General features: G+C 34.0%; 3 protein-coding genes across 6 annotated transcripts; 1 reads left to right on the top strand and 2 right to left on the bottom strand.

Moving 5' to 3' along the window:
- Nucleotides 1-405: 405 nt before the first annotated feature.
- LOC128167263 (prostaglandin E2 receptor EP4 subtype-like) lies at nt 406-6,821 on the bottom strand. The gene is made up of 3 exons (XM_052832870.1): nt 6,122-6,821; nt 1,054-1,496; nt 406-534 (listed from the first exon to the last, which is right to left on the bottom strand). The coding sequence occupies exons 1-3, from the start codon at nt 6,432-6,434 to the stop codon at nt 460-462; spliced, it is 831 nt and encodes a 276-aa protein (XP_052688830.1). The 5' UTR covers nt 6,435-6,821; the 3' UTR covers nt 406-459.
- A 2,976-nt stretch (nt 6,822-9,797) lies between these two features.
- Nucleotides 9,798-14,871, bottom strand: LOC128167113 (heterogeneous nuclear ribonucleoprotein F-like). 3 transcript variants are annotated; one of them, XM_052832650.1, is made up of 10 exons: nt 14,787-14,871; nt 14,181-14,271; nt 13,905-14,063; nt 13,668-13,811; nt 12,925-13,063; nt 11,456-11,694; nt 10,887-11,236; nt 10,623-10,758; nt 10,329-10,487; nt 9,798-10,209 (listed from the first exon to the last, which is right to left on the bottom strand). In XM_052832650.1, the coding sequence occupies exons 1-10, from the start codon at nt 14,865-14,867 to the stop codon at nt 10,070-10,072; spliced, it is 1,638 nt and encodes a 545-aa protein (XP_052688610.1). In that variant the 5' UTR covers nt 14,868-14,871; the 3' UTR covers nt 9,798-10,069. The 3 variants fall into 3 exon arrangements, with proteins under 3 accessions (XP_052688610.1, XP_052688611.1, XP_052688609.1); XM_052832651.1 differs by having other exon boundaries at nt 10,887-11,224; XM_052832649.1 differs by having other exon boundaries at nt 14,781-14,867.
- Nucleotides 14,872-17,072: 2,201 nt separating this feature from the next.
- On the top strand, nt 17,073-23,927 carry LOC128166803 (MOB kinase activator 1B). 2 transcript variants are annotated; one of them, XM_052832187.1, is made up of 4 exons: nt 17,073-17,168; nt 20,670-20,836; nt 21,219-21,446; nt 21,888-23,927. In XM_052832187.1, exons 1-4 carry the CDS (start codon nt 17,125-17,127, stop codon nt 22,127-22,129), a joined length of 681 nt encoding a protein of 226 aa, XP_052688147.1. In that variant the 5' UTR covers nt 17,073-17,124; the 3' UTR covers nt 22,130-23,927. The 2 variants fall into 2 exon arrangements, with proteins under 2 accessions (XP_052688147.1, XP_052688148.1); XM_052832188.1 differs by having other exon boundaries at nt 17,083-17,278.
- Nucleotides 23,928-24,869: the final 942 nt, after the last annotated feature.

Genomic DNA, 24,869 nt, shown 5'->3' with positions numbered 1-24,869 from the left:
TAAACGAAAAGCTTTTTCATTGCAAAATTGCTTTTCAGGATAGCTGCATGTTGACATAACTATCTTGCATGCCAACATATTTATCTTGCATGTCGACATTATTAATAGAAAAATAACTTGCACACAAGGGGCAGAGATATGCCACCATATACTTCCAAACAATTTGCGTTTTTCTGGACATAAAAGTTTTTGAGAAGAAGGTTTTTAAAGATTTTCCTATGTATAACTTGACCCCCCTCCCCATCATGGTCCCACCCTACCCAGAGGGCCATCTTTTAAACAAACTTGAATCTACACTAACTGAGGATGCTTCTGGCCTAATGGTTTTTGAGAATCAGTTTTTTTAAAAGATTTTCTCTATATATTCCAATGTAAAAATTTATTCCCCATTGTGGCCCACCCTACCCCCAAGGATCATCATTTAAACAAACTGGAATCCCTTAAAGAGGGTGTGGCCCTTCATTTGAACAAACTTGAATATTCTTCACACAGTGATGCTCTGTGCCAAGTTTGATTGAAATCGACCCCGTAGTTCTGGAGAAGAAGATGAAAATGTGAAAAGTTTACAACAACAACGACAACAGACAAAGGACAAATCTTGATCAGAAAAGCTCATTTGAGCCTTCTGCTCAGGTGAGCTAATAAAAAACATGTATCTCTGTATGGCAACACTTTACTAAATGTTATATTAACTTTCAAGGACTTGCAGTGAGCTTGATTATAACGTTTCTTTGGTAATGTAAAGTTTAAAATTTATGGAGTCAATTTTGTTGTTTTTGTTGTTGCTGGTAATATATTGGCCAGCAAACTTGACTTCAAAATGAGTGCAGATTTTATAGATGAAATTTTTATATGTCAATAAGAATATGAACTAATTGTGAAAGAAGGTGACGTTATACTAGTATGTACTAGCATACATTCTTTAACCGTTTTAAGTAAATAACCATAGTAACAAACGATTTTTTTGTAAGAGAAAAATCAAATTCTTCTACTAGATTTTAAACTATTGTATATATTAACTAAACGAAATCAATAAACTCATTAAATACTAACAAGAAGAGGTCCCCATAGGAAAACAAAGGTGAATATCGAAGTTATAAGAAATGCTGTCACGTGCTTGTCATAAACTCCGGACACTAGAGAGTTGTCGAGTAGCAATGCTTGATTTTCTGCGTTCCTGCACGTTATTCTCAGAGTCATCATACCGATGATAAACGTCGAAGTCATAATTGAGATCCCTAATCCCGAATATACATAGGCAGCAATTCTATTGCCAAAAGACTTGCTGGTAAAATCTAGAAAGCACCAAGAACCCGGGTAATAAAGTTGACTGTTTCCGATGCCAACAAGTTGAAAACTAGATATCAGGGCTGATACCAACAAGAGAACGCTCAATACTCCTAAATATTTCAGTCTCGATGCGGCAGTGGACTGCCGAGATATCAGTGTTAAATGTAGATATCGGTCAATTGTCATCGCGCAGACGATCATGCCGGTGTAATGAAGAATAATGACCCCCGTAGAATAATGACCGGGGGTCATTTTTCTACGTAGAAAAATGACCCCCCGGTCATTATTCTACACAGAAAAATGACCCCCCGGTCATTATTCTACGTAGAAAAATGACCCCTTTGCCTGAAGAATAAGTGTCATTTTCATAAAAATGAGCACACTCCACATGAAGAAAAGTGACCCCTGTAGAATAATGACCCCCTTGTAGATATTATATATATATATATATATATATATATATATATATATATATATATATATATATATATATATTGTGAAATAGTCTTTACACTATTGTAATTTTGACTGCTGCAGTGTACAGAAAGTAACAGAAATTATAATTCATATTCAAATAAACTTAAAGTGAAAAAAGGGGTATATCTTAGAAAATAAAAATCCTTCCGTTATAACAAGATATTGACGTATTGCATCGGGGTATGGTTGTCATCTTAACAATTACATTTACATATATCTATGGTGTTCTGATAGGGCCACTTCGACCTAAGTTGCAAAGGCGATAGAGCGAAGGCGTAGGAGCAAAAGTGCGAAGATGCGACGACGAAGCGCGAAGATGTGACGCCTAAAGTGCGAAGTTGCGAAGGCGAAGGAGCGATACTACTATCTTCCTTTCCAACTTTGCACTCTGGCCTTCGCATCTTCGCACTTTTGCATTCGCCTTTTTTGATTGCATTCAGCAAGTCTCTGTCGATTACATAGAATTTAATACAGGCACCGTACTCGCCAAGGTTTTCCGATTAATCCAGGCTATTATTGGTACGAATGCGCTAGGCCATCGCGCTTACTATGAATGTTTATAAATATTTTAATGTGTACATGTAACATATATGTTTATTAGTAATGGCTATGCCTAATCATTATCTACTCCACACAAAATTTAATGTCCGCCATAATGTGTACATATGCACTTCTAAACTTCTGTCACTTACCAGCCGTCTGTTAACCGTGGACCAAACACAGTAACATTCTAATTTCATTATGCGACACGCCTTGCTCATGCATGGATCTAGAGGGGGAGAGGGGGTCCCCCCCCCCCCCGGAAAATTCAATATTAATAATTTTACGCAGTAAATCGGGAGAGGGAGTCCGGATCCTATCCCCCTGGATAATTTAATTTTATTGATTTTATATTTTTTTCCCCAAAATATGCCTCGGAACCCTTTAAACGATGGAGAGCTCCGCAATTATAAAACATAGGTAATCACAGATTACAAAGCTCACCGAGACGAGGCATCACCTTTATGAAGCATCACCTTTATAAGACCACCTTCATCATATTATATGAAAACCATCCTTTATGATCTTGGATATTCATGGATTCTGTTTTGACACAATATTGAATATCATCTGTTAAAAAATTGGTTGATAATCATATGTTCATATGTTTATCAATACAATAATATATAATTAAAATTGCATCCTATTATACTTACAATATATATCATATACTACCATAAAATACCGTAAAAAATTGTGAGATATGATATTATAACGATATTATAACGTAAGATATGACATTGTATTGTATTATACATTATAATTGTATTTGATCTAATAATAGAATATCATAAAACATAATACAATATAGTATTATATGAAACAATATCATATTGCAATAATACATCATAACATTGAAACATATGATATTATATTGTTTAATTAAGCATTGAATCATTATTTTTCTTAAAGAAGTGGTCTCATAACTGCAACGGTGTGCATACAAATTGTATAACGCGCGCTAGTGCGTAATGAAAATTTGTTTGCACTCATCGTTACTCATATATTGCAATATCATATGTAATACTATCATGTGATTAAATAATAATTAAATAATACAATATAATATTATACAATATTGTATCATATTAATCAATACTTTACATAACAATATCGTGATACAATATCATATCATAAAATATAAAAACAAGAGATGTTTGTAAAACACTTATGCCCACCTCCCTTGGAAACATCCACAAAGAAAATGAACTGCAAAAAACTGGTATTTTTCTATGTTCAAGGGGTATAACTCTGTCGAAAATTGCTCGATCGTACCCAATATCGAACGTGACCTTGATAATATAATGATAAACCTGTACACAAAATTGCATTCCAATATGTTGATCCTTTGCGAAGAAAATGAGCGGAAACTGCAAATAACTGGAATTTTTCTACGTCCAAGGGCCATAGCTCTGTCGAAAATTGCTCGATCGTACCCAATTACGAACTTGACCTAGATATTATCATGATAAACCTGTATACCAAATTTCATTTCAATATGTTCATCCTCTGCGAAGAAAATGAACTGAAACTGTTAGTGGACAGACTGACAGACCGACAGCAGCAGAGCAATATGCCCTCCCTTCTTCGAAGGGGGGCATAAAACTTGATACAATATTTTATCGCATCATATAACGTTTTACAATATAACATTTTGGTATTATATTGTATCCTATTAAACAATAGTGTTTCAAATCATACAATACTATATCATAGGAATCATGTAACATCATTTAACAACAACCACATCCATCTATCAAGCAGGTTTGAGTGAGGTAGGAGATTTCTCTAGCATCCTTGATAGTGGAGATCAGGCTCTGCATCTAAAGCAACCTCTGCGTTTCATTTATAATATAGTTACATCAACTATGCAAGCTATCATCTATAAAACATGTGACCTGTTCCATAAAACTAAACCACATCAAGAATCATAAACCTATGGCTCTGATTCAGCATTCAAGCCTGTCAGGTGCATCAGTATCATAAGGCGCACCATCCATACAAATTTAATGAAGTTAGGACCAGTAGTAACTAAGATATAATCATTAGAGGGCACCTGCAACAAAAACTTTAACCAGCTCTAAAAACCTTAACCTCCTCCAGGATCCAAAGCCTATTCAGCACTCAATCCTGTCTGGTGCATCAGTATCATAAGACACACCATATATGCAAGTTTGGTGAAGTTAGGACCAGTAGTAACTTAGATATTGCTATTAAAGGGTACCTGCAACAAAAACTTTAATCTGCTCCAAAAATCTTAACCTCCTCCAGCACCTGAAAGTTAGGAACCAGATTTAATAGGTCCAGATGCATCATCCATGTAATTTTGGTGAAGAGAGGACAAGTAATTATAATAGCTTAGATACAGGAGCTGCAACTAAAACTTTAACCAGCTCCGGACGCCGACGCCGGGGGATAACATATGCTCCCATTGACTTCGTCTGGGTGAGCTAAAAAGGCGAAAGAGCGAAGATTTGAAGGCGAGAGTGCGAAGTTGCAAAGGCGAAGAAGCGATAGTAGTATCACTTCTTCGCTTTCGCAACTTAGCACTTTCGTCTTCGCATCTTCGCGCTTCGCTGTCGCATCTTCTATATTCTTCACAGTGTTCATGAATTATACTTGCATTGTGGATTTCCACAATACAAACTGCTGGGTACATACAAGTTCATCACTTATGATCATTAATGATGAAAAGTTTACTTTATAACCAAGCTGAAGTTAGTAGGCAATGACAGCAGCAATTACGCCAGTAGAGGTTAGCGGCCAATAAGGAAAATCGTCAAAGTACTGAGAGTACTCGTACAAAAAATATATTTTACTTTATCCTCGGCATACTTTAGTAAGTTTAGTTAACATCAAGATGATTAATGCTTCAATAGTTTGTATGAGCATTGGTAACTTTTTATACAATAAAGATCGTGTGATCAAAATCAAGCGGGATATAAACCCCTAACATGGGCCCTAACCTCTTATCAACGCTTTTAGAAACAATCTTTTATTATAATCGACCAGTGTTTATTACATGTATCTATTAAGATTTACTATACTCAGGTACTCTTCACAAATTTGCTCTAAAAGAATAAAGTTTATTCATAATCACAAAACAACATTACAACAAATGTTTAGAATATTGATGTTCATGTATTACGTAGAAGAAAACAAAACTAACGCAGAATGATTTTTTAAAAAATCACTTTCCCCAAGAAATGTAAATAAGAAGTATTCATATTCCTACGTTACCTGCCCCTTAGTCTTTTCCCATTAAGATATATACATGTATCATTCTTCGATTGACAATTCATTCACCAATGAATATTGCTTATATCATTACAACAATTATTCTTTTATGATTATTGTTCGTTAATTATCTCACAATATCCTCATTTCCAAATTTTTCTTTATTTGCGTCATTTCCCGCCGTATGTCGACGAGAGAAGTAACGTAACTGTTAACAATCAATTTGTGGCAATGTCAGAGTGTTTTGCATGTGCTTGCTACGGATATATACAGCGATTTATCAACAAGTTCGGTGTTTATAACTTCAAAATCAGTTGAACAGAGTGAAATATTAAGTAATTTCAAAGTCATATCTTGGATACGGGGTAACCAATTTCTATTCATGTTTACGGGGGGGGGGGGGTCATTTTTTTATGGGGGTCATTTTTCTTCATGTTTAACATGAAGAAAAATAACCCCTGGGTCTTTTTTCTTTAGAAAAATCCAATTATTCTTCAGCTAGAGGGGTCATTATTCTACGTAGAAAAATGACCCCCGGTCATTATTCTACGGGGGTCATTTTTCTTCATTACACCGGAAGTCAAGTGACAAAATGTCTCCACGAACGAAAGAAAATCACATAATGGTTCGGATAAACACCAGGTGAAATGGGACACGTATCTTCGAAGGACAAGGGGATAGCAAGCACAATTGTTCAGCAAGTCCGTCATCACCAGGCCTGCGAAAAAGATGTAGAAAGACCGCCACTGATGATGTAAACGGCTCGTCCACAAAATCCCCACCGCTAAAACGTTTCCTACAATACCCATTACCAGCTGAAAGTACACAGGGAGAGCATTTTCTTTTTCGTCCAATTCGCACAACACGCGATATGCAGTCTTATTTCTCATTATAGTCGAATTCCTATGTCATAAAACCTTCATAATGGCAACTGTATTTTCATATGTGTACCATTCCTTCTCTGGTTTACGCTCATTTTTTTACACCCAGGAAAATAAATTCCTTTCATGATTCTAACCACTGAAAATCAAGCACCATAAAATTATCTTTGCGATCCAATTGGAATTTATTTAAAAAAAAGAAAAAGTGAATTACAATATATGTAATTGCTATCGTGTACATGGTAATTCTTCCCTATCATCAAACGAATCAGATTGGTACACAATGACACAGGAAACAAGGCACGAACTGTCAAGTGTTAAGTTCCTGTAAGTTATTAAAAAAGTGTATTTTATTAAAGTGTTGAAAAAGTTAAAACGCAAACAATTCACTGGTTATCTTGTGAAGACAAGAAGTCCACATGGTGAAGAGTGAAACGATCCGTCAGTCAGGCTTGGGGTAATGCTAAATGTAATGGTAATGCATTGCAATGCATTACATGTTTTCAAAGTAATGCTAGTACATGTAATGTGTAATGCCACAAAATTAGCATTACAAGTAATGGTAATGTAATTCATTACTTTCCAAAATCTAGTGTAATGCTGGCATTACATGGCATTACTTTTCATTACTATGCTTATTTATGCATGTTCATTTTAAAAAATGTGATTAATAAATGAATAGTTGAAATTGAATTTGACTAAATTTGTTTTTTTTAAAAAGAAATAAAAATGTTTTAATTGTATTATTTAAAAAGATTTTTGTACAAACTGTGGGTCTTAATCTGAAGGTAATATACATTTTTTTCTTGAGTGCCCAAGATACACTCAACAAAGAGTTAAACTTTTTAATCAATTGTATGACATTAGTGTACCTTTTCATATTAACTATATTCTTTATGGTAGTTCTGACTTTTCATACAACTTAAATTGTAAAATTGTTTCTTATGTTCATAGTTATATTATAGCTTCTAAGCGTTTTTGATTTATTTTTTTTTCAAATGGGCTGGATCATGACACCAATATTCTATGTCTGTCTGTCGGTATGAATGAATGAGGTGATGGGTTTATAAATGTAGAATTGAATGTGGTTATGTATATGCTAAACCTAAACAACAAGTTAATTTATCATCATATGACAAAAGTCAAGCTTATTATTTATAATCCAATTATCCATTGTCTTGTATGCAAATATATCAATAATATATCACTCTGTAAACTGGTTAATTATACTACATACTATATTCTATGATTATTTTATAACACCACTTCTTGACTTTGTATTTTGGAGAGGGTTTATATAGGCTTTGCCTGTTGCCTATTCCATTTGATTGCTCAATAAAATATGTTTAAATTAAAGATTTTTAAAAATTCAATTTTGAATTGTAAATATTACTAAATATAACAGTACAGATACATAACATTTTTAAGAGTGTTGTTATTAAGAGTTTTTAATCATTTAAACAATTTACTCCAATAAGAAATGTGTCAACAACACATTATGCCACCAGGATAATCTAAGTATCAAAACAATCTGTTGTTATAAGAAGTGCTAAACACCCGAATCCCCTTCCCTTTGCTATGTCCCAAAGGAATACGAGACAGACATGCACCTTTAAAAGCAAAGTGAATGCACTGTTAATCCATGATGAAAATCAATATCACTTCCAATATTATAACCCATTTGAAAATAATTTTACTGACTTATTCTCTCTCTCTCTATCTCTCTCTCGTATATTAAGTACACTGTACATTAGTTTGGACTGATAGAAAATACAAGATTCATGTATTTTTTCTATAATTGCACTTAATATATCCTAAGATAAAGATCGTCAAACAGTACTTTTCAGTCCAAGCTTCGACTGCTCCTGTAAAACATTTATTTAGTATAGCTGGGAAGATTTTCAAACTAACAGGATGCAGTTAAAAGATGAACCCTTTGAAACTTTGATCATATGGTGCAACAGTCCTCAGCAGAAAGAAATACGATTCAAATACAGTATCTTAAGAAATATAACTGGGAAAAACCATCTGTTTATGAATTAATACAATTAAGTGTCCAAAATTATAAAGATTTGTGTATTCTGAGGAAATATCTCTATTTAGCTTTTGATAACCGCAACATTATTCCATAAACTGTTTTTTGTTATGCATGTAATTCTGTGTCTCTATTTCGTATCCTACATTGTATCATGCCATATGTCTATAAATATCATTTTACTTATGTAATATGTTGTTCATAATGCCACAAGATGATTATGTATTGAGCAAATAAAGAATGACTCTTGTATAGTCATTGAATTTGAACCTGATACTGAGCATGAACCTGTAGATATGTTAAGAGTGTTTTATGTTTGAACCATTTGCAAAAACTCTTTATCAGCTTTACTTTTTTAAAACAAAGTAATGGTAATGCATTACTTTACTCATGTAATGGTAATGTAATGCATTACTTTACAATGTAATTCGCCCCAAGCCTGCCGTCAGTATAACATGCAGGGAAAAATTTCCGAAGGCAAGTTCCAATCAAGTGTGTGTGAAGTTTTTCTTTTGATAGCCCATATCCTTTTGACGACGGAAGTGTAATATTGGGGTTATTTCCTGAAGGGCAGTCGCATTGTCATAAAACGAAAATAAAATTCGGGTTTCGTAATAAGGTGGAATTTTGTTTTATGGATCTTTAAAGTATCATTTCTGAAACATGACTTCAGAGCAGTCTCCCATGGTAGTCGGAGATTAACGAAGACAGCCGAGCGTCTGGTTGAACGAGACAAGAGTTCAAATTTGCTAGGATCTAGACACGTGTACAATTTTTAGAAATATCTCGATTACTGATACATAGTTTGATGGAATTAATTCTATCTTTAAATATTATACAACATGATTCATATGTGGTTTTCTCGAAATTCTTGTCGGAAAAGTTCGAGAATTCATATTTTAAAAATGTGCGCAATTCAAATACAGATTAAAAACTACATATGTACTTGACATGCAAAATAACGTATCGTTGATTTTAAAATTAATAATAATTGATTGTAAATGTTGTTAGTGAATTCGCTTTTTCTTTTGCCAAATGAAAACTGTATAATACAAGTTAGGATAATACTTGGTATTACATGTAAATGCTTATTGGTATGTACACTATGACCTTGGTTCACGATTACAAAGTTCTTCCCATTGTCATGGCTTACAAAGCATTATTGACAAACCTAAATAATTTCAAGTTACTTGTACAAAAATTAAATCTTTTTAAAATAGTTTAATTTAAAATTACAACAAGTCTTAGAGGAATTGGCTCAATCTACAGCTTGCTAGATACTAGTAAGCTAACAATCTCAAATATTTAATTTAAACTAAGAAACAGACAAGAAGATCAATGGTGTTCATTGATTTAATCAATATATACATGAAAACATGTAAATTTCAAACACAATACTCACAGAAGTAAATGATAATGGACTTCACTACATGAAATCAATGAGATATTCAATGGTATTAGCATGATTTTGGGTATTACTTGGAAACAGTAATAAATTGTCACTATAACACTCATGTCTTTCGGGAAAAACCATGCTGCACTCCAAAAAGACTGTCTTCTATTCAACACATCCTCTCTGCTTAAGATTCTTTTCATTTTCATGATGTCATCAGAAAGCAGTGTAGTTTGGATTTCCCATATTACCGCCCATGTTGCCCATGCCTCCGCCCATGTTGCCCATACCCCCACCCATATTGCCCATACCACCCCCCATGTTGCCCATTCCACCTCCAAAATTGTTCATCCCTCCTGTAAAATATCAAACATACCAGTATTATGTAGGGTACAATATAAACATATTTGATGACAAGTTACATACAATTGCAAATATCATTGCAACTGTATTTTAAACTCTAAGTAGATTTTACCTTCAAAATCCTCTGATTCATCAAAGTCTTCTCCATCACCGTAACCCCCACCCATGTTTCCCATGTTCCCTACCCCTCCCCCGTTGAATCCACCACCAGGTCCATAATTCTGTCGTCCAGTTGGTGTGGAATTTAAAAAGAGCTCTATGTATCTGTGCTCTGTAAAAAAAAAAACAATGGCAATATTATGAACGTTTATTTTTAATTCCTGGATCATCAGCAAACAAAGAACTTTTATATATTACCAAATTTCAATTTTTTGCAAGTTTCGAAAATACATATTCATGTACTTACGCATATTTTTCTTGTGTCGGGACATGGCTTCCACTGCATCAGAATGAGTTTTGAAGTCAACATTGGCCTCTCCTGTTGGTCTTCCATTTGGTGCGAACTCAAACTCTACTCTAACAGGGGTCAATGGAGAAAAGAACTGTGGAAATCAGAAATACATTGTAAGATTTAAAATACAACCACAACTTTTTCAGCACAAAGAACAGTATAATAAACTTGTTTCAGTAAATCATAAAATCAACTATAGTTTCACAACAACAGACTTACATCTGCTATGTCGGACTCGAGGGCTTGGAAAGGGAGTCCCCTCATGTGTACAGAGTGACCAGTCCGGCTGACGTAGTGACTGCCTGGGGTAGCTCCTCTCTGTCGATTGCCACCTCCCATCCCGCTCCCTCCCATTCCACCCCCCATGCCCCCTCCTCCTCCTCCTCCCATACGTCCGCCCATGCCTGGGCCCATTCCCCCTTCTCCACCCATCATGTTCATTCTTCCTCTCTGTTGCTGCTGCCTCATCCCCATGGGACCTCGGCGGTTCATGCCACCACCTCCACTGCCAAAGCCTGGTCCTGGTCCGTAGCCACCATTGAAATCATCAAAGTCATCTTCAAAGAATCCTAAACAATTGACCAGAAGAGCCATGACAGAATATATATATATCAAAAATACTTAAATGGTCCCTAAAGAAGTTTGTTTTCTTCTTCAACTTTACCACATCCAATTCTTGGTGATTTTTGTTTTTCTTGCCATATTGATTATGTAGTCCCCTACACTTCAATTTCCCTGTAATTCTCAACACTACAGACAAACTAGACAGGAACAGATTAAGCTTTTACCTTTTACATTACGACTGCCTCGACCCATGCCATATCCCGACATTCCCATTCCGGGATTGCCTCCCATGCCCATGTTACTACTGGCACCACCTGCCCCCATTCCAAAGCGGTTGTTTCTGTCATAGGGACCTGGTCGCTGCATTCCCCCTCCTGATCCCCCCATCAGTGGCCTTATCCGGGGGGTCTGTCCCATGGCATTCTGGGCCTCTTGCATGCCACTTTTAAAGATTTCAATGTACCTAAAATATTGAACAAATCAATTGGTATGTTTCTAAATTCCTCATGCCAATATTTACCATACTGCCATACACTCACTGATTTGGTATATAGAGATGTACATGTATATCTATACAAAACAAATACTATTCATTAGGGGAATACAAACATGAACAGAACAGAGGGTTTCACTTTATACAACAGTGGTTGCTTTTAGCCAAATACCTTTTTCAATAAATCAAATTATTAAAGAAAAGTTTTGGCATCTGCTTTTTACATTTAATATTCAAAATTATTATCGTTGTTTTAAAACCAGATAAGCACGTGTCGGAAGTTATCCATATATCACAAAATGCAACATATGCATGTCAGGCACAGATTAAAATAAATATACTCAATCTATACTGTAAGTTGTACAATGTACATGTATTTCTATACAAACAGTTCGTTTGATATGCTATTCACCTTCTAAAATCTTTGGAAAATCAACAAGGCACATAAAATGGAACCCTCTGTGTTGTACAGGAAAGCATGCTTATGTTTTATAACAACATATTCTACATGCATCAAAAGCTTTTTGTCCATTTTTCCATTAATTCCAAAGATAATATACTGACACATTAAATCTGTGACCTGTAGATAAATCTTAGTCAAGTTTCTGAATTTTCATCAAATCAATCTTACTATCGCAAACCCTCGTTTACTCATCACTCATTTCTGCTTCCAAAAAAAAAAAAAACAATAAAAAGAAAATCTGTAAGCTATAAATGTAACCAGGCTAGTGTGTTGCCGTGGAAACCCACCAAGCCCAGTGTTCTCACCTCCCAAACCAGCCAGCCAACCGACCTTCAAGTTTGTAGACCCGTCCTTAACTTCCATCCTACTTTGCTTGCTGTTCAGTTTCTTACAAGTAGCAATATAGCATCAAGGTTTACAAAATTCCAACAAAACCAAAAAGTTATCTCTTACAAGTTATCATTCTTTGTTTGGTTTTTAAATTAGTCCATTAATATCATGAGTTTTAGATTTAAATTTATGAGAAAACGTTTTAATGTACAATCTCTTTCCTTCTTGCTCTTACTTTTCTTCTTTTAAAAATGTTTTTTCTTCCCCCCCTTTTTTTTTTTACTTAAACTCTAAATAAACTGACACAGCAAGCAAAGAGTTTGATATTTTTGGCTTAGTTACCACCAGAGTTTAACCAAGGAGATACTAATAAGTTGACCACGCCCCAAGAGGCCCTTTCCTCCCACCTGTGCCCAATTCTTTCCTTGTGTTTGGATAAAGCTTTTTCGGCTATCTCCTGTGATGCAAATTGGACGTATGCCTCCCCCGTGCTTCTCCCTTGTCGATCCTCTGGTAGCATTATCCCATTTGGTACAATCTCCAACCCTATAGCCCCCAGGCCCAATGAGAAACATGACATCAGCCACATATATTGCCACAATGTGTAGCAAGTCATTGCATTGCTCTCAGTCAGGGGAGGTTTGTCTCCATTTCGTTTACTCAAAAATCTGGAGTGATTGTATGTGTAAATTAAAAGAAAGAACAGAAGTACATTTATTTTTCATACTTTATATACTTGTAACAAAAATCCTCCCCTAACTGTGTGGGATCTTGACAAATTCTCATTGTACAAGTAAAACTTACAAATCCCGAATTCTGTTTTCCCTGTGTATAAATTATTCTTCCTAATCCCTTCCATTTACCATTCATTAACCAATGACTTAAATCTATTCAATCATTTCATTTGTTGATTATCACTATCACAAATCTCTTGATCCTGATCTACATCAATGATCATTTGTACACAATAAATTTAAACTATATTTACAGCGGTATCTCAAATTTACTCTTTCTCTTTGCTTTTTTCTTTTCTTTTTTTAAACTTTCATTTCCTTTCAATATTGTTTTTGCTTCTGCGACAAACATAGAATAAAATCAAACATAAACATAAGAAAGATTTCCGCAAACACGCTAATCATTATTATCTCACCTGTGAAAAATTGAGCAATTTCTTCTTTGGAACAACCAAACGGCAGTCCACGTAACCTGACCACAGCTTCACAGGATCCTGGCATTTGTCCAGGCCCTGCCCTCTTAATCACCCAATCCATTTCACTTTTCTTGGAGCGGAAAACTGAAAAGGCAAAACAAAAAGGGAATCAAGGTTAAACATAAATCTTCCATTAAAACTTGCTCAAAGAACTAGGAACACATTCCCAATACAAACCTTCAATATATCTGTTTCCCATGTGTTTATTATGACATTTCAACCCTCTCTGCACATTGTCTTCATCTATCAACTCCACAAAGCATTCTCCACTTGGCCTTCCCTCTCGGGAAAATGTAAAATGGACTCCCTGTTCTCCATCTACTATCTCTACGTCTTCTGTAAGAGTCAAAGAAGTAAATATATTCTACTCTAATTTCCTGTGAAGTAACGTGCTGCAAACTTTACAAAAAATCATATATTTACAGAAAAGAGAAAAAATCATCATCAATTTACCTCCGAAAAATTTGACAACTTCAGATTCTGTTGCTGACCATGGTAATCCCCTCAACCTGACAACACAGCCATCTTCATCACCAATTCCTTGCTGAATAGGGTAAACAAAAATACATTGAAAAGTGAAAAACATAAAAAAACCTTTAAGTTATAATTAAGCAATTTCTGTGATACAACAGTGAAATTTAATTCTAAATATAAAGAATGGATTTTTAGTGAAGTGGGGCTTTTTGGAGGTTGTGGTTTATTATTTTCACTAAAATCACTATTCCTATCTGTATTCCGAGTCTCTCCTGCAAGTTTTATATTGCGATTTTCTTACTAACATGGCAAAATTATATGTGTATATGGATGCATGTATAAATTATTATAAAGTTTTCAATTGCCATGTTAAAAAAATTAGTTTATTTTCGATTCAAGCACGGAAGTAAAAAAGAAATTTCCCACAAAGAAGCCAATAAAATGGCGACGCCGCGGGGGGAAAAATTTATTAACGCAAGTGCAAGTAATCGGAGAATGTTAGGGAACAAACATTGAATGCCAATACACAGTATAAACATAACTATGTCAACAAAAAATATATCAAAACGTGAAACTCACATATACCTCTTGTTTCATCATTTTTGGCACTTCGAAGAACGCTTCTCCTCGTGTCGATAAAATTGGAGTTGGTCGGATACGGAACATAAATAAGTACGAATACCTTTTCGGACAAAAACGGATTAATGCAGAGAATTTAAATAGCTTTATGTATATTTTAATTTTATTATTATTTCTTTTTATTATTACCTATGAATTTCGTCGAATTTTTTTTTTGGGGGTTGGGGGGTTGGGAGAGGACAGAATTGTTTTTTTTTAAGAATGTATTTAGTGTTTTATTAAATAAAAGAAAGAAAAGATATTTTCAAGCAGATCGATCATCCAAAAGTAGGCTATTTGAGCAGGCTCAGTACAGAAATGAAAACGATACGCACAATCCTATTAAAATCATTGATATAACTGATAATCAAATAAATGGCAGATTAGATAACGACTAAAAAGCGTATCAACGCTTTTCCAAAAGTCATAATTAATAATGCGATGAAATGCGTTAATGTTATTTATGTCTCTGGTTTTAACGCAAAAAAAGGTTTTTTTATCCAAAATTTTCAAAAGCAATATAGGTCAAATAAGGACAACAGTTTTAGATTTAAGCCGGAAAATATCCTCTGTCCCAAATTTATGCGTCCACAACTCTTTGCTTAATATTTCGATAATCATATGAATATCTAAGTTGTGTCCAAACTGCGTTCATCCACTAGAGTGAAAAAAGTCCACATTATCTGCTTTGGTGCACCCTCTACCGCTTCATGTTTCAATACACAGCCAAAAATAGAAAGTCTACGGGGATTTTGCATGACAAACGATATGAAAAGTACCCGGATGATTACGTTGAAAACCTGTACGAGGTGTTCCGAGTGTTTCCGAATGGAGAAAATATGTAAACATTTTCCATTCTCCCGGTAAAAATAGAGGAGGTGTGAATGAAAAAATCTTGGATTTTACACCTAGTATCAATTTCAATTGTACTTCTTTTACTGGTATATGTAAGTTCGTTAGAATTTGTCAAAAGGTGACGTAAACAGTAACCTGGGACAGACTGTACTGCGTGTCAGATTGCCAAATTTTTTCCTACGGGGGCCAGGAATGCATTACTATTGGGTCACGAATTTAACACAGAAATATATATTAGTTTTTAATTTAAAAAAGGACTCAAAACTCTCTTCTTTTTTTCTTTTCTTTTTACTTTTACACAGAAATGTATTTTTTTTTTTAAAGCTTAGTTTAGACATGACTGCATGAATAAATATAAAACGTACTATAGGCTTTTTTATTTAGACAAGATTGCCCAATGCATTTGCATAAGGATATATGATAAACTAGTTATACCAGTTTATACATGTAGCTATTTGGTTCAAAGTTAGAAGCTGTTGCTTATATGAGGGTGATATGACAAATGGACCTTTTGGGAAGGCGACATTGAATCATATAGGTGTAATTGCAACGGTCTGTGCAAATCATGAGAGCAACGAACCAACTTTGTTACATGTTGTTGGTTGGCACAAGCCGTTGTAGTTATGATACTAGGGAGGGTACCTACATCTTTCAAAAACAATTCAATAGACAATACATATATTAACATTTCTAAACCACTCTTCAGCCTTGTCTTCAAGAATGTTTGATATTTCAAAATCCTTGTAATATCCTCAGTTCTGATATAAGTTTAAAATAATTGTTCAACGGCCAAAACTGCGAAATTTGATTTTTGTTTCTGATGCTGCACTTTTAAAATAGCGTTCAACGTTAATTGTGACGTATTGATAATGAAACTCATTACTCAAACCTTTATCATCTCAGTCAGCGTGAGCGTCAATGTACGCCTGTAAATACCGTTAATTGCGTTAAATTACGCCTTTTATTTTGAATGATAAAATATAAAGGCCTTTGTGAAAAAAAGCAAATAAAACGGGTAATGGAGTGAAAACATTTTTTGGCAGGATTTTTCAAAACTGAATAGAAATAAATTGTGTAAAACTCAAAAATTCAAGAAGTTCCATGGCACTTTGATCATTCAATGGTTTACAATTTAGAATAAATTTGTTATTGTAATCCATTTTTTCCTTTGTAATTATCAAAGTTCTATAGGCTATATAATTTAGTTCTTATGACCTTATGACCTATGTCAATTATTTTTCCGTTTTTATCAGGATTTAGTTGTTCACTCTCATGTTCCTTGGGTGACTTTCTTTCATAAAATATGGGAGTATGCACATTTTTACATTTATTCATTAAATAAAGTTAATAGCAAAAGAACTTCAACATATTTTTTCACTCTGTTGCATTTTCCCTCCGTCGTCCAAATATTTGAAAGCTTCCTGGTTCTGGTTTCCGGTAACCATTTTCTATGTTTACAAACAACAAAGTCGAGGAAAATCCATCATCATCGGCGTAATTATCTGCTGTCAGATTAAATCTGACTATTCTATTCATGAAACAAAGTAGCAGCAGATATATATCTACTCATAATTGCCAATTGTATGCAGAATGAGCTTTCTGTTGTAAGTTGAATTGCTTTATTGACATTTGGCTGTTATTGTTTACATTGAAGCTTTTTATGCTTGACATGATACTATTAAATTTCATATTTTATGTCATAATCGGATAGATGATTTATATAGTAACATAGCTATTCAGTATATGAAGATTTAAAGATCTCTTGCTTTATTTAACCCTTATTTTTCGATACAGGATCGTAACATAATCAGGTTCAAACAACATCTGTAAAGTGTAGTGCTGTTAGTTCTGCTACGATTTTTGTTAATATGAGTTTGTTAAATTGTTTACGTTGTCCCTTGTCATGGTCTGACTTGCTGGTTAAACTTTCAGCAAATATATCCAAGGTTAACTAATCAGGTCCAGTTCAATCTCCAGATTTAGCCTTTTAGCTCGAAAAAGCTATATAGCTTGATAAAGCTTTTCAGAATAGCTTGATTAAGCTATTTATATGCATTTTCACAAAAATTTTACTGGCAACGCGACCAGATCTCGCCGAGTACCATTTCTTGCCAGTACATTGTGATGCATTTTATCAACACATTAAATTATAGATGAAAAATGACGTCACAATGTACTGGCGAGAAATGGTACTCAGCGAGAACTGGTCGCACGCCAGTAATGATCAGAAATATTTTTAGAAAACTTTTAGAACTTTAAGTGCAAAGTCTATGAAAAGAGACACAAATTGATGAGTAATCTTTACATGCATTGTTTTCAGAACAGTTCAAAGTTGTAAACTATCACTGCACTAAAGTGCGATTTTGTTTACATGCTGAAAAAAATACAAATTTAAGAAAAAATTATGACAAAACAGCTTCATCAAGCCTTTCTAAATAGTTTTAAATAAGAGATTGTGCTGGACCTGTTAATAATGTAAACGTAAATCATGGGGGCTTGTGTAGAAAAAAAATGTTTAAAAAGTGGGTATCTTGGTGGAAAAATAACAAGGTAGGACCGCCATCTTGGATACCGCCTTGCTTCATCAGCTAATTTCTCATCAAGTTGTTAAACTAAACATATGCTACAATTCGTATTACTTTATAAAAGATTCTTCTTTAAGCTATTACCTCTGGGTTAGTTCTTTTTTTACACCAACATCAACAAACTTTTTGATTTCTCGCATATACATTCAAAATCGGCAACTCCCTGGTTTCTGCAGAAAGCGAACGAACGGCATGTCAGATCTTCGTACGATTGGTTATGGGAAAAAGCCAAAGAGTTTTTGATTTTGGATGTTTATGCGAGAAAAAAATTTGTTGATGAAGAGTTGAAAAGAATTAATTGAAGGTGGGATCTTAAAGAAGAATCAATTTTCTTGAATACGAAAGGGGGGGGGGGGAAGTTTCTAAAACGTTTTAAATGAGAAATCAGCTGATGAAGTGGGGCGGTGTCAAAGATGGCATCCTCACTTGTTTTTTTTTTTTCTTTGGAGGTACCCTTTTTTTAATGCACTGATGAGAAATGGTACTCGGCGAGATTTGGTCGTATAACAGTACTGTTTCTAATGTTCTTAAGAACTTTGTAATTTGTGGGGAAAAAAAACTTGCTCAGGTGTTGAACTGATTAACAAATACTCTAAAATTGAATACTACTATGAAAATTTTAAGACAATTTTCTATTGATGCCATCACTTATTCTCTTGAAAACATGCTAACCGACCACAGAAAATGAAGAATGTTAAATTCATATGCAGACCGAGAGTTGTCAATTTTAAATGTAAACAACTATAAACTTCTTCACTTTGAGGTGCTGGTGATATTGTTTAACAGAATAACTTCGGCAAATAGTACAATATAATGATCATATCTGTGGTGAAATGTCTGTTGATTTTTTTTTTTTTCGAATCGAATCTTTGTGCAGAATGTGTTCGGAAATAAGATTAATCAGTCCAAAACTAGCGCACCATAAATTGCAAATTTTTTAACAAACAAGGAACTATAGCTCTCAGGTCTTCCATCCAAATTTTGTTAAACCTGCAAAAGCATGCATAAGACACAAATTTCAGTAATTTTGTGGGGCCTGTAATAGTTTTTGGGTGTTCAACTTGTCACATGTATGAATTTGCAAGTTTATTTAATTGTCAGTAGACAGCAGTCTTAGACTAACAGGAAAACACATTATCTAATCCAGAGACAGATAATTTATGAAAATAGAATTACTTTTTATTTAGTGGGTGTTGATATTTTTTCTACAGACACAGGTATTTTCAGCTCTTATGACATTTCAATTCCAAGTTCTTAAAACATTTTTTCAGATATTGTATACCAAGACTTTATATTTATCTCATATTCAAAATATATCCTTTTACATTTGTGTGTTGATTATGTATCTTTACAAAATGTTTGAAAGTTAGCATAATAAATAATATAATTTATAACATTTTATCATAAAGCATTTTTATTTTAAACTTAAATTAAGTTTAAAATAAAAATGCTTTACGATAAAATGTTAAGTTACTTAATGCTCATCTATTTTGACATAAATGTGTATTTGCCATGTGTGTTTAACATCGGGTTTACCATTACACACCTCGGATGTGAAGCATCTATCAGGTTGAAAATTTGCATATTGAAATATCAAGCAAAATTGTAAAATCCTATGCTCTTGCAGAACAGACCCTGGTGTGCATTTTAAGTTGAGATTAGATAAAGAAAACCAGTAAATAAAATTTCTTGTAGATGGAGGTCACTAGGTACATTTTTAAAATGGAATGGTCATAGGTTGCTTTGCAGTTTTAAAGAAATGAAGCTGTTGTGGCTTTATATATTCTACTAATGGTTTTTATTAATGAATTAAAACTGGTCACTAGATATATATAGATATATGCATACGAATCAGTCCATTGTAGCCCTAAGATTTTGTCAGCACTTGTACAATCTTTCGAATATTCTTGCCTGAGAATATCATTAAAATTAGATGTAGATTTATTGAACTATTGGTATGCAGTGTTGTACACATTTGTATCTAGTAATATATACTAGAATATAGTATATATTACACATGTAGTAACATTACAGGGAATTCCTATGCTACAAAGAAATTTTTTTTTGAATGGAATTAGAATTTGAATTGTCAAATGCATGTACACATTACACACCAATAAAACTTGATTACCACAAACAGAGAGAAAACGAAATCATAGTTATAGTGAAAGTTTTGTGGGATCCTTAGCCATTTGAAACAAATTCCTGATATTATAATGAACTCGAATCTAATGAGTTTTGGGATAGAAAATAGGTGTAAAAAAAGTCGTAGTTTATAATGAATTGTTATATAAATAGTTATAAAAGTTCACAATATTTAAGATCATATATTTTGTGGGATTTTTGGATCTTTCTTGAATAGTCCAGCTTGTTTTGCCTCTCATAAACCCCCCTGTACTTTTGTTTACAGTGGAGGCCGAAGTAACAAGACCTTCAAGCCTAAGAAGAACATTCCTGAAGGCACGCATCAGTATGACTTGATGAAACATGCCGCTGTCACGCTGGGCAGCGGGAACCTGCGACAGGCGGTCATGTTACCTGAGGGGGAGGATCTCAATGAATGGGTGGCGGTCAACAGTAAGTACTCATTTTTGTCTGGGGGCAGATAGTGTGGGGAGATTCTCCTTACCAATTTCTGGTACCATGAAGCCGGTTATCTACTTGTGGTAGATAGAGTGAATATTCTTTTTGCCATAAAAAGGCTATTTTTGTAGGAGCTCCAACTTTGGTTTAATTTGTTGGTTGCTATCAATGTGCTAAAATAAAAAGTAATTATAACAGGCTATTTTTGTAGGAGCTCCAACTTTGGTTTAATTTGTTGGTTGCTATCAATGTGCTAAAATAAAGTAATTTACCTTAGACTTTATACTTATATTTAAAAAAAATGTGAAAATTGCAGATTTGAATGGATTTGTTTGTTTATAAAATTGTTACTTTATGTGTGTGTCTCTTTTTGCAGCTGTCGATTTCTTCAATCAAATTAACATGTTGTATGGAACCATAACAGAATTCTGTATAGAGGAAACTTGCCCTGTGATGTCAGCGGGACCAAAGTATGAGTACCACTGGGCAGACGGACAGACTGTGAAGAAACCCATCAAATGCTCTGCTCCAAAATATATCGATTATCTCATGTCATGGGTCCAAGACCAGCTAGATGACGAAAACCTATTCCCCTCAAAAATAGGTAGGTGTCATCGTTGTCATGACTAATGCATCATGTAGTACATACACATTGAATATCAACCTGGTATTGGTCCAACAATACTGAAAGGCTCCATTATCTACATTGTACATGAAATTATCTTGAGGAAAAAAATAAAAAATTTTAAGATGAAATGAAACTGATACTTTATTGTAGTTATCAATGAAATATTTTTGTGAAAATAAAGTGGGGATGTTTTTGTTTTCTTATCCATTGATGATAGAAGTTTGTTATGAATAATGGGTTATTATCCTGTGATTTCCTTCCACTTCCTGTTAATCATCACCCTGTACATTAAACAATAGAACCACTGTTATATGGTATCTTTATGAAGACAGCCTTAAAAGAATATAAAGGATGTATGAGCTGGTGTTTATTTAGAAAAAAAAAATCTCTTACGTAACTTTTGCTTCCTTTATTCAGGAGTGCCATTTCCCAAAAATTTCCTGTCTATTGCCAAAACTATACTAAAAAGACTATTTCGTGTGTATGCCCACATTTACCACCAGCACTTCAAGGAGGTGGTGCAACTGAGCGAGGAGGCCCATCTCAACACCTCCTTCAAGCACTTTATCTACTTTGTCCAGGAGTTCAACCTCATTGAGCGCCGCGAGCTGGCACCGCTACAGGAACTCATCGATAAGCTGACCAGCAAGGATCGCTAGGGTGGCCCCACGCACCACCGGCGATTCCCGCCCCCAAACATGTGTGACAGGACTAGTCGATTTTGAATATACACTACTGTTATCTCACTGCTGTGAGGACATTTTGGGATCTGGACATCTCCTGCAGGGACACGTTTCTATTGCTGAATTTTACCCATGTTCACCCTTTTATTATTATGCGCATTTTTTCAGCCCAGCATCCATTCATTTCTATTTGTTGGCCATGCTTTCAAATGGAAGACTTTTTTTCGTTTATCTTTTATTGTGAATTTTGAGTTTTTAACACACCTTTTTCTCATGTTACTCGATGATGCTATTTTGTTCAAACTACTTAAAAACTTCATATTCACTCGGTATATTTTGTACATAAGAGTCTTCGTTCATTTTGAAATTTCCAAAAAAGTTTGCTTGCAATCAGTTATCAGTCTAATTTTAAAATTACCTTTTACTAGATGGATACTACGGTACATATGTACTGCATTTTAACTAATATGTGTTTCTCCTGCCTTTTCTTTTGATAAAGAATGTGAAGGGGAAAGACATGCTTTCTCTGAGAGAATACAAAATATTAATCATGTTATGTTTTAGAAGATTTGAATGTGTATCCATGTTATATGCAGTAAATATATGATATGCCATATCAATCTTTGAACTAGAGAAGGCGTGTTTAAGCTTGAAATAGGGAATTTTATTCTATTTTTAAGGGTGCAAAGATGACTGTGATAAGGAAGAAGTTAGATAATTTCTTTAAAATTTTATTTTGGGGACTTACAAGAAGGATAGATATTTTTGGGGTTTATTGGGTTTTTAGGTACTGTAGGTGCTGTATATCTGAGAACATGATCAATTCTCTAGCATCAGATTATTCTTCATTTGTATGTTCACTCATTCTCTACAATACATGCATGTACATATTTATATATATAGTTTTCTATTGACCCTCATTTGATCCCATTTTGATTGTTATGCCAGGAGATGAAAAATATATATACTCATTTTTTTTTTTATTTGCCCATGTATGCTACACAATTATAACGCCCTGTTAACTGGTTCCCTGCTAAACTGGTTCAAGTGCTTATTGCCAGAGTGCTTCTTGTGTGTCACGACCAAATATGGAGCAGGCAAATTTTATGTCCTTCAAAGTCAAACTGCTATTTAGTGCAATAGGTAATAACTTGTATGAAGATGCTTCTAGATATCTGAATGAATATAAACATGTGTACCATACGTAGGTTTGCTTATTTTTGAGCAATAATTTTTTAATAATTTTTTTTTGAAAAATTGCGTAATACATCCCGAAATCCTAGCTGTGTCTCTTTGTTATACACGTCTTTCAGAGTTCAGGAATAGTGAATGGAAATAAGTTTGAATTATTGAGCTTGATCATTACTGTGTACATGTGAAGTTCTAGACTTTGTAAAATGGATTAAGATAATGCATGCGTTTGCTTCCAGAGAGATGTTTAATGTAAAAAAAAAAATTTAGGCCATTTTACATTTTCCAAATCGCTGTTTCCTCCTTTGAAGTCTTTGTAGTTCAACAAAAAAGAAGTGTATTATAATTTTGGGTTTAAAATGTACAGCATAAAATGTCAAAATTCAGCGAAAAACGAAATTGTAAAGCAGGAAGGGGGAAACATTTAATTCTCTGCAAGGCTTTTATTTGTTTTCTTTATTATTTGACAAAGAAAGGAGTATTTTTATGCCAAAAATTATTTTGTGTCATTGCACATGTGTCATTGTTATTAATGTAGATACATGTAATGAACATGATACCACATTAAATCATACAAAATCTATGCATGCGTGTTTCATTTTGGGGGATTTATGGAGAAAAGTTGAGGATAATGTTCCATTTATGGTAGCATATTGTCATTGTCATATATGTCCACTGAGCATTATGCCCACATATGACTGTAAACTCACACAAAATTACAATGAATTACTGTCTAAATGAAGTCTTATTTTATACTTATATGGTTAACTTTGTGTTAAAATTTTAGATATTTAAACAGTAAACTATACTGAGAACACTCGTATACTTTCATCCGATTTCCAAATAATTATAAATTCCATAAATGAGAGAATTAGTTTTCCTTCTAATGTACAGTATATATGTACATTGTATTTGTACTGATTGACAATGATGATAATGTACTCGCTGTATATGAATGATTTTACAAAGACATTGAGAGTGATGCAAGTGCTTCTTTTGATGATTCCAAAACATTCTTAAGGTGACTATCTATGTGGAATATGTATGACTGACTAACATGGGTTAAGTATTTTTGTCTTATTTTTTTACCCCTTCCTTCATACTTGAACCATCAAAGAAGCATTTGTGTTTACACAACCCACAAGGGAGCATGTGATATAAAAACTTTCCCAGTGGTAAGTTATACAAGTACCGGTAGTCCATATTTATCCCCATATTTAGGCACTTATTTTGAATTAGAATCCTATTTGATTCCTATGACCTTTACATGTGTATATTAACTTACAATCTCCAATGGTGTGAGACGCCCTCTGATTCAAGGTGGATGAGAATACACTTAATTAAAACAGTAAACAAATTGTTGAAACATTTTAAAATTGTACAGATTTCGATCATTAAATTACATTATAAATTCTCTTATTGATGTAAAAATTGCTCTTATCAAAGAAAGTACATCTGACCTAACTATGCTTACAAACAATTGGCCACTGGGTAAACAAATAGCATGAGAAAACTATTACATACT

Source organism: Crassostrea angulata, chromosome 10 (assembly GCF_025612915.1).
Source record: "Crassostrea angulata isolate pt1a10 chromosome 10, ASM2561291v2, whole genome shotgun sequence".
NCBI lineage: Eukaryota > Metazoa > Mollusca > Bivalvia > Ostreida > Ostreidae > Magallana > Magallana angulata.
This window is presented reverse-complemented; position numbering and strand designations above follow the sequence as displayed.